Raw genomic sequence first — 23,185 nt, 5'->3', positions numbered from 1 at the left:
GATTCATGATTTCCTCTTTTTAATTCTTCCACTGTCATCAGCTTATTTCATTAAAGCCTCTCTTTTGGGTCTCAAAGACTTTTTTTTCCCCAGGTCTACAACTCCATCTCATTCAAAAGGGCTATGTACATTGTCACCAGGGTTCTTAAAATTCCACCCAGAAACCTCACACTTTACAGATTTCTTGAGCAATTTCCCTTTGTGAGCTTGGAATGTGTGACTTCAACATCCTTCAAACTCTCACCTCCTTTTCCTCACCAGGAAATAGCACCCAATGTGTTATTTCTCCATCATCGGAGTTTCCTGAAGGGTTTTTCACAAAACAGGAGCGCAAAGATGGAGGCATCGTAATCTACTTCCTAATTATCCTTTACATGTTCATGGCCCTGTCTATTGTCTGTGACGAGTACTTCCTGCCCTCCTTGGAACTCATCAGTGAATGTAAGTGGCTGGGAATCTCCCGGGTGACCTTCCAGACAGTTGTGCCACACACATCTATGGGCATGGCTGTCCCTGAAATAGCTCAGCAGCAATCTGTCCCTCTCAACCGGTTGCAGAATTGCACTATTTGTAATTCGGCTTCATTACTGGAATCTGAAAATAAGATCTACCAGCTTAAGCCCACGGTTTATATCCCTTCAGTTACGGGCATCATCCAGAATTCTGAGCATAGAACTTTCATTGGTGCCCCAGTCCCTAAAATCAAGGTATCAGAGAGGTTTTATGCCACATCAGCAAAAATGACTGCATGGTTAGTTTCATTCTTGAGGCATGCTCACTTCAGAGCAAGTCTACGTCAAGGGGCAGGTCACCCATTGGACAGAAACAGTGAGCATTTCTTCACAGAGAAGAGCATGAACAGACACTCTCCTTTACCCACGGCTCCTCCCCCACTCCCGCTGCAAGGCAAGCCAAGTGTGTTCTCTCTTGTTCACTAGAGTATAGCTGTCCCCTAGGACCTAAAATAAGACCTGGCAACAGTGGGAACACTCAACACATATCTGTTTAATGAAAAAAAATTATAGAGTAGGTCAGCATAAGTTTATTATAATGATTATTTAACTTACGTAGATGTAAATACATGCATTTTTAGGCTGACATTGTTTTAAATTGATATTGATAGTTTTCATTTAATAGAGATTAAATTACTTTAACATAGTGCTTTTACTTGGATTGATGAAATACAAGACAAATAGAAGAAAAAAGTAAAAATCATCTACATTCCCATCACCCAGAGATTCCCCACAGTTACCACTGGGTGTATTTCCTTTCAGCCTTTGGAGCTTGCGATAGGTACTATTTAAGGTCTTTTCCTTTCTGTCATGTAATATCGAATTATGTACATTTTCCATAGGATTAAATGCTCTTCAAAAACTTTATTTTTAATGGTAGCACTATACTTTAGGATTTTTGTAAATGACTTGATCACTGAAAACTGTTTTTTAGGCATTGTAGTCACCATGTAGAAATTTATAATTTTTAACATTATAAATTATGAAATATTTGATTTGTTTTTTAAGTTTCTTTGTTTTAAATATGTTATGCCCTTACTTGCAGAAAAATCTTTGCAAACTTCTCTGATCATTTCCTGGTAAAGATGCAGAGCTGCGCCTATTTTAAGCTTTATCTTACACATTGCCAAAAGCATGTCACAGAGGTGTGCAAACCTAAACCTCCGGAATATGTGGTAGCTTCCATTCCAGAAAGCCATGAACAATATCATTTTAAATGCCTTTGTTAGTTGCTTTAAAAATGGAACTTTATTTTGTAAAGTTTGTCTTTATCTTTTATCCATTTCTGAGGTTAACATTTTATAAGTGTATTGAAATTTATTTTTTTTCTTTTGTGTTTTATTGCCCATGCTCTAATGGGGGTGTGGGTGTGGGTAATTTATCTTTTTCTTATTGGTTTCCAAGACTTTTTTTTAATGTAAGGATATTAACCCTTTTTCTAATACAAAATTTATATCATATGTTTTTTCATAGTTTGTTGTTTGCTTTTGTATTTTGTGCGTTTATCACATTGAAATTTTATATATTTTAAGTAAACTTATAAATGGTTTATGATTCTCCTTTTGGTTTTATACTTAGACTTTTTTATCCATTGGTCAGAAAAATTGTCATATTTTATTTTACTTATATATATATTTTTACATTTATTTATTTATTTCATCCCCTAAGAATTTGTTTTGCTATGGGACACAATGCTATTTTTTTCTAAAGTTAATCAGTTTCATATACTAAATTTTTATCTACATATGGACCTGTTTCTATACTCTCAACTCTGTTGCAGTAACCCACTTGTTCATCCTTGTGGGAAGAACTGTACTTTCAAATAGAAAACCTAGATAATCTATACTAATAAAAGCAGTGGTTCTCAACCTTCTGGCCCTTTAAATACAGTTCCTCATGTTGTGATCCAACCATAAAATTATTTTCGTTGCTACTTCATAACTGTAATGTTGCTACTGTTATGAATCATAATGTAAATATCTGATATGCAGGATGGTCTTAGGCAACCCCTGTGAAAGAGTTGTTCAACCGCCAAAGGGATCATGACCCACAGGTTGATAACCGCTGAATAAAAGGATAATATGCTAATTAGACTGGGAGACCTTCCAGATGTCCTTCCGGACAAAGCCATGGTGGCAGGGCTGAGGCAGAGGCAGTTAGGGATGAGCAGGCAGGGGAGGGCAGTTGGGGGCGAGCAGGCCACAGGGGGAGAGCAGTTGGGGGTGATCAGGCCAGCTGTGGGATTGGACCTAAACCGGCAGTCAGACATCCCCTGAGGGGTCCCAGATTGGAGAGGGTGCAGGCCTGGCTGAGAGACAACCGCCCCCCCCCCCCCCCAGCATGAATTTCGTGTACTGGTCCACTAGTGTTAATTACATAAGTCTAAAAGGCTTTCAATTCAAGGTAATATTCCACTTAGTATCTTTCTCTTTCTGGAAAGTAAAATAATCGTTTTGAAACATTTTTGCTTTCACATTATCGAACAATGACTTGACTGAAAGAATAAATGCGTAAAAAATTGTCTTCACAGTGGTAAATAAAAACTCTTCTAGCCCTACAGAAAGAGACTACTGCATTAAAGCTTAGATTGCCACTTTAGAACAATCTTCAGTGAGTGACTTCACAGAGTATCTGTAACAATCACTTCCACCATGCCACTTGTGGAATCACTCTGAAACATCATCAACAACATACACTTCTCAGCGTACTACTCCTGGCTCAGAAATAGAATACAGTAGCTATTACAGATGTGTGACTGACGGATGATGCTACGCCACTGCCTAATCTTCCTCAGCAGCTAAGAACTGACCTGATCTTGAGTACTGGAAATACTAACAACAAAAGGAGATAGAAATAGTGCTAACTCAATTCTTTTTAAAATGTCTATAAGTTAACTTTGTCATTTCTCTTTTCAAGATCTAGCATGGTCTCATCCACATTTAAACATCAGCAATAAAAAACAATCTCCCTGAAAGTGGTTTACATCCATAGAGAAGTATGCAAATGTATTACATTCCCCCATAGTTATTTGATTAGCATTGAGTGACAATAGTTCCACCATCCCATCAGCTAATTAATACTATTCTCAAAATAGTTTACTGATGCATTCCACAAAGTACTGGAGTGTTATTTATTCATTCATTTATCTTATTAGTTATCATAAAACAATGATAAAAGCATGGTTCTAAATTAAATATATATGGTTTCATTTAGTCTCCACAAAAACCCTATGAGGTAGGGACTATTAGATTGGCTTATTAAAGAGAAAATTGAGGCTGAGAAGATATGCAATTTCTCCAGACTACACAGTCAGTATATGGCAAAGCCCTGGTCACTCTTGCGCCCAAACTCAAGAATGTTCTCGATTGCTATATGATATAATTTTATACATCCTTGTTTCAGATTAGCTGCTGTAACATGGTTGTTTCAGAAGAACTGTTCTATATGAACAATCTTAAAGATATGTTCCTTTCAAGGGCACTGAAAATGTTAACCCTCCCAAAAAATACCCCTCCCCCCAAAAAACCCTTTTCAAATACTTTAATAATGGACAAAGTATACTACAAAATAGTGAGAATCCACTTTGAAAAATCAGCTCAGACTTTTGGCAACCTATTGGGGATTGAGCGATCATGTATGATACAATGACTTTCTGTGGGGGACATGCTCTGAGTCCCAACCTAGAATACAGTGGTAGGATTGGCAGGACCATGGCCCACCCAGATCCATCATCCCATTACCCCCCTCCTCAAGTCACAAGCAATGGTTCATTGGCCAGCAGAAGGGGCTCCAGAAGGTGAAGACTGGAAGAGTTCAGGAATGAAATCTCTGTGCAGAAGGAGGAGGGGGAGGGCAGAGCCTCTTACTGACACCCTGGCTCCGCCCCAGCTCAGGCAAGCAAGTGCTCTTTGTCTATAGCTGTATATGTTGGTCTGGCAAAGTCCCCTAGAGCTGTCACCACCTGAGGCTTCGAGCAAGGATCTTTCCCTTCTCCTTGTTCTACTTGAAATCATGGAAGTCACAGAATCTCTCCTCTCCAACGCGACACTGGAAAAGCAGCATATACCCCATTGGACAACCTGGGACATTGTGCTGTCATCTTAACTGTGTAGAACCTGTATGAGAAAATGCTATTGCTAAACCCCTCGTCTTTCCCCCATTTAGATTCTATAGGAAAAGAGACTCATGATGATTCTTTGACCACAGAGGGCTGAAGTAAAATTAACCCATATTATTAAACGGGGAAACAAGTAGGAAATTCAGGATAAGAGGTTAAAAGATGTCGTCAGAGGGGAAATATTATCTGAGACAAGTTAGAGCTAAGGATATGAGGTAAGGAATGAACTATGGAGACCTCCCTCATTCCCATCTGTTGTGCTGCTCTAGACAGTACTTGTGTAGATACTCTTGGGAGTGTGTGTGTAAGAGAAACAAAGACAGACAGACAAAGACAGAAACAGAGAAGATTCCAAATGACAACAAGGCAGCAAGGGGAGCCTCGGTGGTCTGGTCATTCATTAAGCCTGACGAAGGAACGTTTGAATTCCCCTGCTCGGTTTGGTTTGTGAAGTCAGTCACATCACCTTGTACTCATATCTGGGCACGGTTTGTTTGGGGCTTGGTCCTCTTTGTTCTACGCCTCTACGAGATGCTTGCTGAATGGTCTATAGCGACGCTGAGGATCCATAAAGGGGCTGGAGGGAGGGAAGGCCATTCCATTCTATGGGGCCACATAGTTGAGAGGGTTGAAAGTGTCCACTCTGGAGCCTGACACAACCTAGGTTCAAATCGCAGCCCCACCATTTACTAGATCTGACTTTGGGCAAAGTGCTGAAGTCTCTCTGCCTGAGCTACCTCAGCTGTGCAGCAGGGTAACTAGAGTTCTGAGTTCATAGAGTTGTGTGCCAAGTACTGAGGAAATACAACTGCTTACACAAGGACCTAGCACATAGCAAACACTCACTAACTGTCCATTACTACAGAATAACAGACTACCGAGATTAGAATCCTTTGTTCAGGAAAGATGAAGGCGAAGATGGTGAATGATCAAAGTCATTATCAATATGCTTGGGGCACATACCAAGTCTAGGTGCATCTGCTAGAGCCTGGATACCAAATTTAAGGCAAATAAAAGCAAGAACTACTCCACAAGGTAGGAAGTAAGTTTATTAAATCCATTCTTTTATTTCACCTAATAACCCATTTGGCAACTTTAAACAATACCTTAAACATCTCTAGGATATTGTTTACAGTTCCTTTTATTTCTTTTACATTAAAAATACATACCATTTTATTCCATTTTAGCAATCTTTTATTGTTTAAAGAATTTTTTTGCCCAGCTGAGGTGGCTCAGTGGTTGAGCATTGACCCATGAATAAAATAAAATCAATAAAAGTATATTTTTAAAAATAAACTGAGAGATAATAGTCTTATTTTGGACTATAAGTTAATATAGTTTATATTTTTGATTTACTTTATATTTAAATTACATATATTTTAAAATATTATTTTTTTAATTTTTTGTTTATTTTATTTTAGAGAGTGGAAGGGAGATGGAAAGAGGGATAGAAACATCAATGATGAGAGAGAATCACTGATCAGCTCCCTTCTGCACACTCCCACTGGGGATAAAGCCCACAACCCAGGCATGTGCCCTGACCTAGAATCAAACCATGACCTCCTGGTTCATAGGTCGATGCTTAACCATCTGAGCCACACCAGCCGGGCTCTCAGTTTATTTTTAGAAACACAAAAGTTCAGTATAAAACAAAAAACAAAAAATCATTTTTACATCTATATATATAAAAACCAAGCGACCGGAACAGCAGAATGACTGAAACAATTGGGGGCAGGGCCAGTTGGCCAACCACCAGTGGCCCCTCCCCTGGCCAGCCCCCACCCGTGCACAAATTTGTGCACCCGGCCTCTAGTATTTTTATATGTAATGGGGCTCTCCTAGAATTATTTAACCACTATTCAGAGCAGCTTTTCCTGTTTTTAACCTTTTCCTAAGCTATCTACACAAAAAACTGAGAACTCCTTAAGATTGGTCACTTGATATAGCTCAAAGTTCACAATGAGCCAGCCATGAAACTTTTCATTTTAAATGTCACACTAATATACTATTCAATTAACAATTCTAATCCCTCCACCATGCTGATCCTTTGAAGTATAACGTGTCTTAAGTGAAAACAATCTTAGTAAGATATAGAGAAACATAATTAAAGTATTTGCTTTTTTATTAAAATTATTTTTATTCACTCTGCTTTGAACTAACATTTGCCCATGTTCTACTTTGTGTTTCAGAAATAGACAATAAGAAAGAAATGCAAGTTTTAATTCCAGGTAGATTTGGTTCTAAATTGATAAAATTGAAAGGGAGTCGAGTAATTCTGTGAGTATGGCATTTGGACAGCCTACAGTTTCAGTGTTTGATTTTCTTAATCCTTGTGAAATTTACAGAAGCAAAGCCTTCCCAGAGAACAAAGAACCTAAGAATAGCGTTTCCTCCCTGCCACAGGGGCACTCATCCTCCTCTTAAGAGCATTTTCATCCTCTTTGTTTTTCTTTCTCTCTGATCTAAATTGTGGTCCCCTCAGATTGCTGCTAAATCTACGCCAGGTGCCTGGATCTAAATAAAGTGCCAAGTCATTTGGATAGTACCAAGATGCTATTGCAGGAATAGGCAACGATGATGATGATGATGATGATGATGATGATGATGATGATGATTAGTATTAATCTCTTCACTTTTCCTATATGGATGACTGAAAGAGCAGCTTTTTAAAGTAAAAATGATCTAGGTGCCCATCCCATCTCTACAATTACTATGTGACACTGGGCAAATTATGGGGCCAAAACTCAGGTAACTGTGAGGTTTGGTGATAAGATGTCTTGCAAGGGCTTTGTATGCTAGGCTGAGGACAGTGACATTCATTGTAATATTATATCTGTTAGGTTGGGAGTGAAGAGAGTGCCTTTTCAATGGAATCAGGAATTTAAAACTGTTGGACAGGGCTTCAGAATTTACTCCATCATAGTGTATCAAAATATAAGGTGGTAACCAGAAAGTGCTCATAATGTTTTTATTTATTGTTAAGAGCCTCACAGCATATACATGCAGTTGGGCATTGAGAGGCAGGCATTGATTCCAATGCATGCTAACTTTACTCAAAATATTTCTAGAAAAATATTTAAAATTGATGTCAACATGAGTTTTGCAAACCATAAAAAGCTTTGGTTTGCTGTCATACTTCATTTTTTATTTTTGTATGTTTTGTTTTGTTCTTTTTTTTTTTTCCAGAGAGAAGAAGGGAGAGAGAGAGAGAGGGATTAAAAACATCAATGATAAAAGAGAATCATTGATCGGCAGCCTCCTGCATGCCCCGCATTGGGGATTGAGCCCACGACCTGGGCATATGCCCTGAGTGGGAATCTAACTGTGACCTACAGGTTCATGGGTCGATTCTCAACCACTGAGCCACACCGGCTGTGCTGTCACACTTCATTTTGGACCCTAAGTAGAGTTACTTAGTATGACTACCCATTGGAGTCACTAGAGTTGAGTCCGAATGACTTTTGATTGCTTCCAAAACTCAAATCCATTCACAAAGCATGAAAATTTGCTATCATCAGGACTTTTTTAAATTGTGCCAAGGGATACCAAATTGCATACGGCCTATAGTTATAACTCTATTAAAATGTGAAAGAGAGTAGAAATACATTAAAATGATAGCAGTGGTTAAACACAATGGTAAGCATGTAAGTAACTCAGCCCTTTCTATTTTCCTCCATCTTCTAAATTTTAAAATAACATAGAGGGTTTTCTTTTATTATGGGATTATTTAACATGAAAGACAGAATTCATACTCTACATTTTGAGTAGAAATCGAAAAAATTAGAAGATATCTTAAAGATTGTGTAGTCCAACTCCCCATTTTACAGATGGCAAAATACAAGCCTTGTCTGAATGACTTATCTAAAATCTCATATTAAGTTGCTTATCGGCAGGGCCAGAATACAGGTCTCCATTTTAGTTTAAAACTTTTCCTCCTATATTTCCAAAGGTTATAAACTTCCCAACATGGCATCCTAGAAGCAAACACACTTGAGAAAAAGTTTGCTGAGTTTTAGTAACCAGTTCATTATCATCAAGTTGCACTTTATATAAACACTGTGATGATATCTAAACTTATAAAGCAAACTCACCTTAAACTTTTCTACTGCATCCTGAAGGAAAATGTGATTATTCCTTTAATAGAGAGGAAAGAAATGCTCTCCAATGGTCAGCAAAGACAAATCCAGGCCATTCTAAAGTTCAGATGTATACACCATTTTTACAAAATATGCTTAGAACCTTAAGATATAACTTGTTAAAATATCTCTAAACTGTACATGCCCATCAATGCAAGTTCTTTCCTTTCATGACTCAATTAGAGCTCAGTGGAGAGCGACACTCTTGGTCATTACTGCCTTTTGAGAGCAGAAGTGTTCAGTGGGCCACCTCTTTCCCTACCTTGCAACAACCCAACAGATCACATTGGGGATTGAATTTTCCAATAAAGCACTCTTCAGCTAAATGAAGAGGGGTCATTAGCTCTTCAGTTGCACTGAGTTTGGACAGCAACTTCAAGATAAAGCATTTTGTTCTTTTTCAATTTCCTCCACATATTATCTAGCCCTGATTTGATTAGAGAATTCATGATAATACCCAATATTATTAAACTTCTACATTCTAACTCCCAGTAACTATTTTCCCCCAAGGAAGGAATAAATTGGGGGCAGTTATGTGCCAGTGCCATGAGGCAGAGAAGAAAATAACGTTATAATTGGCCTGCCTAACTGCCATTGTTATATTGAGTTTCTGTCATGAAATTGAAGTAGCACTGGACTTAGAACCAATATACTTGGGGTTTATGTAGTAACTTCTCACATTTAAGATCCTCACTATCCACCTAACTGAATTATTTAACCTCCTGGACCTGTTTCTTATCTGTAAAATGGAAATAGCATCACTCATATTTGAGAATAGTTGAGATTAATAAATTATGTATATGAGGGTGAATTGCATACCATCAATGTAAGATATTTATTTCACAACTAAAATGAAAAAAGTTAATCACAAAGCAATAGGTTTATCTTGTCCTATTTTGTTTCATGGCCAGTTGATCTTACTACACATCACAGAATTGTAATAAAAGTATACATATATATGCTAAGTGAAATAAGCCAATCAATGAAGGGAAAATACCACATGATCTCACTCATTCATGGATAATAAAGACCATTGTAAACTTTTGAACAATAATAGATACAGAGGCAGAGCTGCCTCAAACAGATTGTCAAACTGCAGCAGGAAGGCCAGGGAGGGTTGGGGAGCAGGAGGGAGGGGGGTAAGAGATCAACCGAAGGGCGGGGGGGAAAAAAAAGTACACATATGTAATACCCTTTGTAATACTTTAAATAAAAAAAAGTATACATATATACACACATAAAAATATAATTATATAACTGTTATATATCATATAAAGTGATATCCTATATAATAAAACCCTAATATGCAAATCGACTAAAGGGCAGAACGACCAGTTGCTATGACATGCACTGATCACTAGGGGACAGATGCTCAACACAGGAGCTGCCCCGATGGTCAGTGCGCTCCCACAGAGGGAGCGCCACTCAGCCAGAAGCCGGGCTCATGGCTGGCGAGCACCTCTGCAGCAGCGCTAAGGACCACTTGGGGGATGTCCGATTGCCAGCTTAGGCCCACTGAGCAGGCCTAAGTCGACAGTTGGACATCCCCTGAGGGATCTTGGACTGCGAGAGGGCACAGGCTGGGGTGAGGGACACTCCCGCCCCCCGTGCACAAATGTTGTGCACCAGGCCTCTAGTATATACACACACACATACAACATATATCTTACGCTAGGCCAGCTGTGGGCAAACTACGGCCCACGGGCCGGATCCGGCCGTTTGAAATGAATAAAACTATTGAAAAAAAAGACTGTACCCTTTTATGTAATGATGTTTACTTTGAATTTATATTAGTTCACACAAACACTCCATCCATGCTTTTGTTCCGGCCCTCCGGTCCAGTTTAAGAACCCATTGTGGCCCTCGAGTCAAAAAGTTTGCCCACCCCTGCTCTAAGCAGTAAAAGAAATGCTATGAAATATGACTTTCATAAATCATTATTATTTCTCTCCCTTCATTAGTCACTGCGGGTGGGTGTTCATCAAGTGACATGACCAGAGGCAAATAGTAAGGAATAGGATAGAGGACCTGAATTGGATCATCCCAACTATCCCCAGAGCACTTTTCATAAGGCTCAACAGGTGGCCAAACAGCTCAGCCTAGAGCTGGTTGGGCCTCTGAGACCAAATAACCTCACAGGGATTAAAACAAACAAACAAACAAACAAAAAAAAACCGACTGATTTTGGTACCATCAGCAGGCAGCATGTGGATGGCTTTGTAATCACTTCCAAATCTTTCAGAATAAAAGCCCAAGTCCTTCCCAGGATCCACAAGGCCTTGCATGATCTGGCTGCCTATTACCTCTGACCTTATCAACTACCTCCCTCCCTCCACACACTTAATTCCATACACGCTGGGCTTCTGTTTCTTGAACACATGGGCTAGCTTCCACCTCAGATCCTTTGCACTCCCTCCTTCTGCCTGGAATACTCTTACCCCAGGTGTATGTGTGCCTAGCTCCCTCCCTTTGAAGCGTGCGTTAAGTTACTGTCCCAGTGAAGTCCTTTCTGGTAACCTGATCCAAAATTACAATCTTTCTGTCGTGATATTTCATACTCCCCCTCCATGCTTTTGTTCTTCACTATTTCTAACACGGAGTTTGCTTTCTTGTCTGTTTCCTCTCACTAGAGCAGAAACATTTGTGATTGTTACTGCCATATCCTCAGCACATGAAAAAGCATCTGGCATAGTAGGTTGTCAGTAAATGCAATAAATAAATGACCAACAGCTAGGTGTTCCCATTATCCATTCCTGCTTAACAAATCGCCCCCAAATAGGGCTCAGCTAAGTGGTTTTGCTCAAGGGCATAAGAGAAGGCGGGTCATCTGAAAGCTCCCTCCCTCACACGGTGGGTGCCTGCGATGGTTCAGAACAGCAGGGGTCCCTCGAGCATCTCTATTTCAATTTGGGCTCTTCATGAGGTCTCTCCAGGGTGGGGATTTCAAGGCAGCCAGACTCTTATATGGCGACTTGTGGCTCTAAAGCAAATGTTCTTAGAGAGCATGAGGAAGTTTGCCACCTTTTAAGTCCCAGCCTGGCAATATAATGGTTCTGCCACTCTGTCAGTCCAAACATGAGTCAATAGGCGTATCCAGGCCCAGGAGGAGATATAAACATAAACTCCACCTTTTTTTAATTGATAATGAAAAGGTTCTGGGAAATCATGTGAGCAGAAATACTGTAGCCAATTTTGTAAAATACAATCTGCCACACCAAGGAAGAAAAACGGGAAAGTCAAGAGTAGATGTCCCAGCAGAGAAACAGAACACGAGGATCTGAGAATAAGCAACAGGTAATGGTCCCCACAGGCAAAAATAAATACTGACCACATGTGACTCAAGCAAGCACAGCAGAATTTGAGGGTCCCAGGAAGACTGAAGTGTCAAGAATCAATAGATGTAATAAATAATAAACATCAGCAAAGGATGGCTATCAAGAGCCTTGGGTACCTGAGTTCGTCTGTGTGACCCAGGGTAAATAAGGCCCAGCATGCTACCTCTGTCAGCTAATTTTCATTCTACCAGCAAAGCCTGGTTGGGGATTTCTGATGCAACCTTGTCTCAGCCTTCCCTAAACAAGGTGGTTTCCACCCCATGGCTTTCTCTGCCCTTGCCATAGCAGGTCCCTTAGCTCTAAAACTGAAGGGGCTAAACATTTAAGACTCTTATCCCATCAATCACTGAGGATAATGGATTTGCATGCTTGTTAACATGGGGGATACACACAATTTGAATAGTAGTATTTTCCTACATTTCCTAATCTAAAAGAGTTCTCATGGTTTCATAATTTAAATTAACATTGTTATACAGTAGTCAATCTTGTTTTTTTGTTAATTTCCTCTTTTGTATTTAGACAAGGTTGAAATTATCGATTTGTGAACATGCTCCTTAATTCAGCTTCATTTCTAGATCTTAAATACTACCAATATTCACTTTTTCTCCTCTTTCAAGTTGGATTAGGATTCCTGAATTACCCTAGTTTTCTCAGCTCTTGTTGGAGCATTGAGGTTTTAAAAAGCTGTGCTGTTGCTACACATCTGCCACTAGGAAGGACTCTTTTCTGGGTCCCGTTAAGATCCATATTGCACTCAGAGGACTTAGTTGCAGCATGCTTCCATGTACTCCTGGCCTTTTCTCCCTTTCTACGGAAGCTTTAGGCCACGGAGTGACAACGAAAGCAAGACACTGGATCCCTCGATTTCTTAACCTGCATTTTACTTTTCCAGTGAAGTATGGGTGTTTTTCTGTAAAGCTGTAGTTTCGAATATCTACTGTATTTAGTTATAAAGACAGTATATACTCTTTCATTTGTCACTTTACTGGGCATAACATAATCTCATTTGTCTTCAGCCCTTGGATTGTCTCAGGATGTTGCCGGTGCAACTTTCATGGCAGCCGGTAGTTCAGCTCCCGAATTAGTTACTGCTTTCTTAGGTAAATATGGCACCTTATATTTTTGCTAATCCCATGTGACTTAATCTATTTCAAATCAACACTAATTTACCTGCTTACTATCTTGTTCATAGGTGTATTTATCACAAAGGGCGATATTGGCATTAGCACCATTCTTGGATCCGCTATTTATAATCTCCTGGGCATCTGTGCAGCCTGTGGCTTGCTATCTAATGTGGTATGTACAAGAACTCAACACAATGTATTGTCTTGACAAATTAAAGAACTGTTTATAGTCTAGGACAAACAAGGCACTAGTAATCTGTTCAATCAAGTTTATTAATCAGTAGAAAAACCAACATGTATTCAATTTTAGATTAACCCACAAATAGCTCTAGGTCATATTTATGAAAATCAGAGGTTTAGAAACAATTTTCCTTGAAGTTCCTTTTTCTCTAGGCAATATGCAAAAGACATTTAGCTACAAATGTACAAACAGTTTGATTACATTAAGCATGCACTTGAAGCTGCTGCAGAGTAATGGGAACACAATTATCGTTTTATAGGTTTCAACACTATCGTGCTGGCCCCTATTCAGAGACTGCGCGGCATATGCGATTAGTGTAGCAACAGTTCTTGGCATCATATTTGACAACCAAGTGTACTGGTAAGCTTGAAATAATTACCACTGTTACGTAAAACACAATCACAGAGAAAATTTCATGAAATTCTAATGGTTTAGTAACTTCTCAAATGTCTGCCACTTCCACACCCTTTCCAGTGGTCTCTGGGCTACAGTTCCTCATCACGATTGCTGGCTGCATTTTTCTCCCTTCTTTGCCATTTTTTAGTGGTCAGTCTCCTTTTCTGTCTCATTAGTCACTGGATGTTACAGCCTTCCTTCCCCCACTGACTGCCCAGGAAGTCTCCCAGCTGTTGTTGTCCACTAAGTCCCAACGGTTGGCTTTTTCATCTATCGGGTTATTGCTCACCTTGCCTAGAAGCAGTCATGGTCACAAGATTGGAAATGGGGATGGAGGAAGTAAACGTCCCTTTGAATTCTTGCATCTTTCCCTCTGTTCATTTAGGAAGAAAAACTATAGCCTTCTTCCTCGCAGAATAAAAAATATCTAGGTTTTAATGTTAAAAATTGCTTGCTTGCTTTTTTTTTATCTCCCTATGCTTTGCTGTTCTAAGAAAGTAAAAAAGGCAGTGACTTAGTAGACACATAACTTTTTCAACTGATATGCACCAAGTACCTATTAGGTATTTGCCACTACACTGACAATCATGAGGGATAAAGAAATGTCACAGGTGGCTCCCCTCTGCCGTACAACTTGGCAGGGCTGCAAATACCTGCTTTCAAAAAACTTAAAATCGAGCAGGGAGCAAAATCCCTAAATGAGTCATTCTGAACACTAGTCCTTCTCTCAAAGAAAAAGGATGAGTTACAGTCGGGGTATTTCTGGGACTCAGAAGCTATCGGTAAGGGGATAGTGACTGTGAGAGTCTCCCTCCACCCCGGAGATCAAGAACTCTGTGCTTCTAGCTGTAGCAGACTTACTAGCTATCAAAGATAAATGCAAGATTCAAATGTGATGGTATTAGCTAGTCACAATTCTTTAAATAGGAAACCAGTGGAGGAAAAAAGTTCTCAGTGCCTATGGTATAATTTTATGTTTGAGAATATTTCCTTTTCTTAGTTAATATTGCATATATATATTTTTAAAACCCTGTATAGGAAACTGAAAACCCCAAAGCAAGTCTGATATATTCCGAGTTTTTACACAAAATTTCTACACTATAAAATTTGAATAGAGACAGTTAAAATGAACTAACACATGCTATAGTCTCTTATTATGTATTTTGGGGAATGGATTCTGCCAATGAACTGAGATGAAGACTACCCATTACTATCCATTAGTTTCACTTTAATTTTGATCATTATTTTCAAAGCATTTTTATGCCAACCATGTTAAAGGAATCTATAAAAGATGAGTTTCCAATCCTTGTTTTTTTAAATATAGAGAAGACAGTCAAGCTCCTATCAATAAATTTATAATAACGCTGTAACACATCTACAACACCAACATATACCTAGAAACATTTGATTATTCTATCGCTGCATTAAAAATTAAGCTGCTTAAAACCTATTAACTCTCAAATAATTTTAATTTTTTAATTTAAAAACACAAACTTCTCTAACTTATAGGTATGAAGGCATTCTACTACTTTTGATATATGGATTATATGTCCTGATTCTGTGTTTTGACATAAAAATTAACCAATACATTATAAAGAAATGCAGTCCCTGCTGTACCCGTCTTGCCAAAGCTATGGAGGAGAGAAGTGAACAACAACCACTAATGGGATGGGAAGATGAGGGTCGACCATTCGTCCGTCGGCCATCAAGAAATGACAGTGGAATATTTTATGAGGATTCCGGTTACTCCCAGCTTTCTATAAGTTTACATGGTCTTAATCAGGTTTCTGAAGGTAAAAACCACATCCTGTCCACTACTCAGTCTATTCACTAGTGAAATGTAATTTCATTTAACTCAGCAAATATATATTCTTATTATATAGAAGACACTGGAGACCCAGAGATGAAGAGGCAGTCCATATCCTTATGAAGCTTCCAATACCGCAGGGGGGAAAGTGACTAAAATATGAGGATTTACGTATTTAGAGAAAGAAATAGAGTATAATTGTGTTTCCTAAAAGGGATAGATTATTTAAAATTTGATGGGAATGGTTAAATAGGAAAGACTATCTGACAAGGAAGCACTTAAACTGAGCCCTGCACAATAGTCTAGATTTTAACTGATGATCTGATCTATAATCAATAAGTAATAGCTACTGAAGTCTTTATTAGGTAAATGATACAGAGGTAAATATAAAGTATATTCTGTGGTTTGAGGCCAAGGAAATAATATAAGCAAAGCACTTACTTACTTAAGTGCTAGCATAACTGAGGCAAAATACGCACAGTCAGAAAGCAGAACGGTAGATAGAAATAGGATTAAAATTCAATGTTTGTGTGAGAGTCTTGCAGGCTTGTGAGCAGGAAGATTATTAGAACTGAAACATGGGATAAAAGACATGGCTGTACATAAGAGGCTACTAAACAGCTGGTGTTTACTAGGTGCCGAGACAGAGAGAAGGCAGTGGGAATGAAGAGAACAGGCATGAGACAGTGCAGAGAAAGCATCACAAAGATCAGGCAATTAAAGGACTACACATGGCCAGGAAAGGGGGCAGACAAGTCTTAAACTTTGATCAGAATTGACTAAGAAAACGGAACACTGCTTGCAAAAACTAGGAATTTCGGAGAAAGGGTTGGTGAGAAGAAGAAACAAGTTGAGTTTTAAATATGTAATTTGAAGCAATAGCAAACCATTTAGGTAAATATGTTTGGTAGAAAGTCAAATTCATCTATGACCAGAAATATCAATTTATGGGTTACTTTTATATAAAATGGCTGTATAAAACAGATTCTAAATTTAATTTAGTACATTAGGAAGGGAACTTATCCTAATTTCCTACCTATAAAAATTAAAACATGACTCTTCCCCTTCATACAAAAATTAGTTTCTAGTCTTTCAGGTACAAGAGTTATTCATCTCTAAGTTAAAATTTTTAACAAGAAACTGAAAAGAATCAGTCTAAAATTTACTATTTACACTAAAATTATACCTAATTTTATTTAATGGCTCATTGGCTGAGGCTTGACAAATTTTACTAGTTGTTTTACTAGCATTAGTTGTAATGTGATTGATCAAATATATGGGTACATTATTCTGTAAATGCCATACAAATTTTAAACAATTTTAAAGTGAATTCCCATTTTATCCAAAATGCTATTATCTCCCATTAACTTCATAAGACAAATTGAATAAAGAAACATACTCAAGTTTATAAATTACATGTAGATTCTATACTAGATCCTATTTTCTTAAGGTTGTTTCTAAGATTGGTGGTGAATTGTGAATTAATGAAAAAAATAATGAAAAAAGCCCTCAAAATAACTTACAATAAGAATTAGAATGGAATATTCAACTTAATAAAAATTATACTCTATTTTATAATTCCTAAGTATACATTATATGATACATGGGGCAGGCTGAGGTATCAACAATATTGGGCAGTGGAGACAACTATCCCATAAGCAAAAAAAGTTACTAAAGATCATCCACATTGTAGAAAGCCAAAAGATGTCCAACTGACACTCTATAAACATCATCTCTAACATATTCAAGTGAATGACCCAAGACATTTCGATGAAGGCCCGAAATCAAGAATTGCTGAGAATCACATTTTACACTGTTTGCCCTAAAGTCTCAATTAGTTTCTTTTTGCCAGCAATACCAGTAATGAGGTATTCAAATGTTTTAAATAGCCTCTTAAAACTGATACAGCTAATTTATTTCAATATAGCTTTCTAAATGGACATTTCTAACGTAATTGGCCATTTAAGAAATTCAGAATCATTTTTTTTCTCAACAGATCCACCAAGTGTTTTCAACATGCCTGAAGCAGATTTCAAAAGAATTTTGTGGGTACTATCCCTTCCTATTATCACATTACTTTTTTTAACCACACCAGATTGTAGAAGAACATTTTGGAAAAATTATTTTGTGATAACCTTTTTCATGTCAGCACTTTGGATATCTGCATTTACATATATCCTTGTTTGGATGGTCACGATAACTGGTATGTATCTTGAATACAAGAGAACAATTTAAAAAGAAAATAATCAGTTTCACATAAGAACTCCATACATTCACTAAGCTAAGAAGCAAATTTCTTTTCTAGCAAACAGTAAATATAATGCTATCCACCAAAAAATTCAATATTAATATACCAATCATCCAGGTTTTGTGAGTGCATATCCCATATCAACTATATTCTCAAAATTATACAGCCCAAGGGTATGAGTCAAGGGAATCATCTCATAAATGAAATAAATTCACAGGATGTCTGTTAGACTAATAATTAAATCACATTGCATGGGCTCCATAACTCTTTATATTAAGTTCAATCACATAACAGAAAATATAGCAAGATATCACTGTTTGGGGAAAACAATGATGTTCACAATTTAACTAGAATACATTTTATTTTGCTTTTTATTTATTTTTGCCATTGATTTTTAGAGAGAGTGAAAGGGTAGGGAGAAGGGGGAGAGAAAGAGAGAAACATGGATGTGAGAGACACACATCGATTGGGTGCCTCCCACATGTGCCCCAACCTGGCCAGGGATACCACCTGCAAGCCAGGTACATGCCCTTCCGTGCATGGGCCAACACTCTAACCACTGACCCAGACCAAGCAAGGCTTTTAATTTGCTTTTTGGCATGGCAATATAAATATATTATGAAATAAGTAAAAAAGTTTCATTTTAGGTTTCTACTGCTTTCACAATTAAGATTTAACTATTACTGCTTGGCCATAATCAGCTCTAATCCCATAGAATTCCTAGTCCAGACGACAATAAATATAAATGTAAAACAAAAAATTCAGGAATTTCTCCCCAAAGGTTAATCTGAATGAACTAGTATCAGAGGTGAGCAAACTACCTCCTGAGTGTCCAAATCACTGGTCTTCTGTTTTTTTGCTAATCGGGTCATTTGTTTACATATTATCTATGGATGTTTTCACACTACATTGGCAGAGCCAGATAACTGCAACAGGGACTACAACCTACAAAGCCTAAAATAATTACTATCTGGCCCTTTACCAAAATACAAACAAACAAACAAACAAACAAAAAGAACCAAAAACTTGCTGATCTCTGACTTTTTCCAATTTAATATGCAACTTAGAATAATATGCTAGCAAAAAACAAAATATTTTTTTCTTTTTTTAAAGAGGAAGATAAAATAGTCCAATTAGCTTGCATATTAAATCTCTCCAAACTTTCTCAGCCAGAACACATTTGACATTAGGAAAACAGGAAAAGAGCAAAATCAAGTAACAGATCATAGAACACCCCCAAGATGTTATTTATGTGTTATTTATGTACATAAGAACTCTGGCCAACCATAACAAAAATTAACAATCAATTCCAGTATCAATATATATTAGCATGCAATAAACAGCTACTTAGTTTTTTTTTAAATTAATATTAGAAAGGAAGAATAATTCTAAAGCAAGTGTTCAATTATAACAATAAAAGAGCAGTTACATGTACTTTTTTTTGACTTCCCATTGGTCCTGTTTCCTAAAATAAATACATTACTGAAAAACGTTGAACTGACATCAAATTTAACAGAAGTATTACTAAATTAGGACTATAATGTTAGAAAAACTCAAGAAGAACCCTATTTTGTTTTCTTCAGATTTATGATATTTCTCAAAGAAAACACTAAATTGAGGTATATCACTAAAGTAGGAGTTAAAATGTATACCATATTAATACATTTATATTTTTAAAATAGCTATAAACAATATGCTTAACACTGAACACTTTAAGAAAAAAGTTTTTAATAAAAAAAAAAAAGGGACCAATCTTATTAGTATACATTAAGCAACAGCCTTAATGATATAATAGTGATGACATCCAAAACTTCTATAAACATACCAAGGAAGGGAACTGCTTCTTGGTAGAATTTTCTCTATTAAAAATCTGTCCTACCTGCTCTGGAGCACTACCTCTTACAGCAAAAGGTTGCTGGTTCAATTCCTGGTCAGGGCACATACCTAGGTTTTGGTTGTGCTACAGGAGGCAACCAATCGCTATTTCTCTCTCACATCTATGTTTCTCTCTCTCTCTCCCTCTCTCTAAAATCAATAAAAACCTATCCTTGGGTGAGTATTTAGAAGAAAAAATCTGTACTACACATGTTACCCCATTTACCAATCTTACTCAAATATTTTGCTAACTAAAATCAAGTATATATATACTGGCTCTGTAATCTAAATATGCCTATTTTCTTTTTGTTCAGGAATGAAATATCTGAAATATCTGCAGAGGATGGTTAGTGAACCTATAAGATTTGTAACTTATAACATCTATATTTATTACAGGGGAAACATTAGAAATTCCAGATACAATAATGGGCCTTACTTTATTAGCAGCAGGAACAAGCATACCAGACACGATTGCAAGTGTGCTGGTTGCAAGAAAAGGTAAGAATTAGGTCCCTCAAGCTGCGATGCTCCCTCTTCAAGCCTGGCTGAACTACACAAAGCAAAGTTGCCTTTAAATATATTTATTTCTTCAGCAACATACTTGAAGAAAAAAAAGGGTAACTCAAGAGGAAGGATTTACTATTTAATAACAAACATTAATTTCACTAAATCTAATTCCCCGAATAAAATTCACCTGAAATGTGTATTAAATTGTAATTAAACATGTTAAACTAGAATGAAAAGCAACAAGTAATCTACACACCTTATTGAAAAATGCTTTAATAAAGATAATTAGATAAATAAATGTTAATACTTTAAATACTAACCTCCCCAAATTAAAAAATACAAATTCAGTAAGACTTTTGCTCTAATACAATTTTCCAAAACCAACAAACAAAAAAAGTATCCAGTGTCTTTTCTTATGAAGCTTATTATTAAAATACAGTATTGGTATGCACATTTTAACACCATGCTTTTTTTTGCAGGCAAAGGAGATATGGCCATGTCTAACATCGTGGGGTCCAATGTGTTTGATATGCTGTGCCTCGGTGTACCCTGGGTGATTAAAACTGTATTTATAAATACCTCAGCTCCTGTAGAAGTGAACAGCCGAGGACTAACTTACATAACCATCTCTCTCAACGTTTCAATTATTTTTCTTTTTTTAGCAGTTCACTTCAATGGCTGGAAACTAGACAGAAAGTTGGGAGTAGTCTGTCTATTATTGTACTTGGGACTTGCTACAATATCAGTTCTATATGAACTTGGAATTATTGGAAATAATAAAATAAGGGGCTGTGGCGGTTAATATTAATAGTGATAGGTGGAAAATGTGAATGATAGGGAGGGGCAGAGAAAGAAAACTCCATTTCTTCATTTAAGGAAAATAAAAAATATCCTAAACTTTAGACTCTAAAACTTACAATTCTTTACCAAAGAAAAGTAATTTAAATCAACCAAAATCATATCCTAATTTATCTGAGTACTTTCTTATCAAGAACAATTACATACAGATAACAGAAGTTTTGAAAAAAACATCTGTTTTAACTTACAATAAATAAGCTGATAAAAGCTGGAGAAACTTGAACAAACCCCACAATGTAGTACTGAAAATAACATGGAAATGGCTTATTTCATTAAAAAACAGTATAACCATTCATTTAAACTGAATGACCAGATTTGCTGTCTTTAAAAACCCAAACTTGAGATAACAAAAATCACAGTATATTTAACACTATACTGTTAAAAGCTGGTGGGAGTTTTAAAAGTTCATTTTTACAACGTTTGTAAGCATACAGTATTACTTAAAAATGACTTTTACTAGGAGATTCAGCAAAACAGATGTAAGAATGTTCCAACCGTGGTTTGAAATTATGCATTACGATCCAAGCGAACATCAATTTCTCTGCCACTGATTTTTATGCCATTCATTATTCTGCAGGCTTTTTCAGCGGATTCTGGGGAGTCAAATCTGACTGTTCCACAGCCTTTTGATTTTCCATTCTCCATTTTTATTTCTGCAAACATTACATGACCTGTATAAGAAAAATTATAGAATTACTCACCAGTTAAAACAGGTTCCATATTTAAATACACAGGTTTGAAATTTTTCATTGCCAATGAAGTGATATGTAACTTGACTAGAAACATTAACATTAATGATTTAAAAATAACATAAGCATTATTCACATCACTTTATATTCTGCATATAATGGAACTCACATAAAGTAATAAATATCTATAGGTTAGAATATGCAGAATTAGACTAAAAATAAATTTGCTTAGGATTTAATATTTTATTAAAACAAAAAATATTTTTATGTTAAATCCTTAGTTTCAGAAGTAAAATTTATAGCAATAAGGCAAGCTAGCACAAAATGCCACCAAGTCACTATGCCCAATGACAAACGACAAATTTATTTTTTAAAAATATATTTTTATTGATTTCAGAAAGGGAGAGGGAGAGATAGAAACATCAATGAGGAGAGAGAATCATTGAACAGCTGGCTCCTGCAGGACCTCTACGGGGGATCGAGCCCACAATCTGGGCATGTGTCCTGACCAGGAATCAAACAGTGACCTCCTAGTTCAGTGATGGCGAACCTTTTGAGCTTGGCATGTCAGCATTTTGAAAAACCCTAATTTAACTCTGGTGCCGTGTCACATATAGAAATTTTTTGATATTTGCAAACATAGTAAAACAAAGATTTATATTTTTGATATTTTATATATTTAAATGCCATTTAACAAAGAAAAATCAACCAAAAAAATGAGTTCGTGTGTCACCTCTGACACACGTATCATAGGTTCGCCATCACTGTCCTAATTCATATAGGTTGATGCTCAACCACTGAGCCATGCCGGGTGGGCGACAAACCACAAATTTAAACAAAACTATTTAGACAAACTTATTCCTTTCCGCCCAGTCTCCTTTCCCTTACCCTTTATCTTCCATTTCAACTTTTTGATCCCTGAAAATAATAGCAACTGTCCAGAAATTTAATTTTTACCAGATCACGAAGGGCCCCGCTAATTCTGCTTTTCAACCACAGTGGCGAAGTCATTTACTCAATATCACATTCTGAACTCCAAGCGTAAGAATGGCACCAAATATATATAGAAATAGGCATAGAAGAGACACAGCAGATTTAAATCAATAAAGGTAAAAACAGTTATGGTAAGAGCACAAAGAAGAACCTCGGAGGAGTTTCCAGAAAGAGGAAGAAAACTAGACAATTATTCCATACAGTTAGTGTCATTGCTGACTCTAGAGACTGAAATGTGAAGTAAATTATAATTTATCAAAATACAAAGTGGCCATAAAGATCTATCATCCAAACCAGAACACTAGAGAATATATAACACATGTAAAGTGAGACTATTCCCAAGCAAC

General features: G+C 37.0%; 2 protein-coding genes across 5 annotated transcripts in view; one reads left to right on the top strand and one right to left on the bottom strand.

The window, feature by feature from the left end:
• Window positions 1–97: 97 nt before the first annotated feature.
• On the top strand, window positions 98–21,100 carry SLC24A5 (solute carrier family 24 member 5; the record flags this gene model as incomplete). Its single annotated transcript, XM_081095954.1, has 8 exons — window positions 98–441; window positions 13,117–13,200; window positions 13,293–13,396; window positions 13,725–13,825; window positions 15,371–15,654; window positions 17,665–17,871; window positions 20,188–20,289; window positions 20,778–21,100. The coding sequence occupies exons 1-8, from the start codon at window positions 213–215 to the stop codon at window positions 21,098–21,100; spliced, it is 1,434 nt and encodes a 477-aa protein (XP_080952080.1). The 5' UTR covers window positions 98–212.
• MYEF2 (myelin expression factor 2) overlaps window positions 20,554–23,185 on the bottom strand; it is a 36,460-nt gene continuing 33,828 nt past the window's right edge. For all 4 annotated transcript variants that reach the window (XM_081095923.1, XM_081095925.1, XM_081095924.1 and 1 more), the window contains one exon: window positions 20,554–21,827. In XM_081095923.1, coding sequence (XP_080952049.1) covers window positions 21,664–21,827 — 164 coding nt within the window. In that variant the 3' untranslated portion in view covers window positions 20,554–21,663. The remainder of the gene's footprint in view (window positions 21,828–23,185) is intronic.

The sequence above is a fragment of the Myotis nattereri genome (genome assembly GCF_964212035.1).
Source record: "Myotis nattereri genome assembly, chromosome: 1".
Classification (NCBI taxonomy): Eukaryota; Metazoa; Chordata; class Mammalia; order Chiroptera; family Vespertilionidae; genus Myotis; species Myotis nattereri.
Note: the sequence above shows the minus strand (reverse complement) of the source record. Positions and strands in the feature narration are given on the sequence as shown.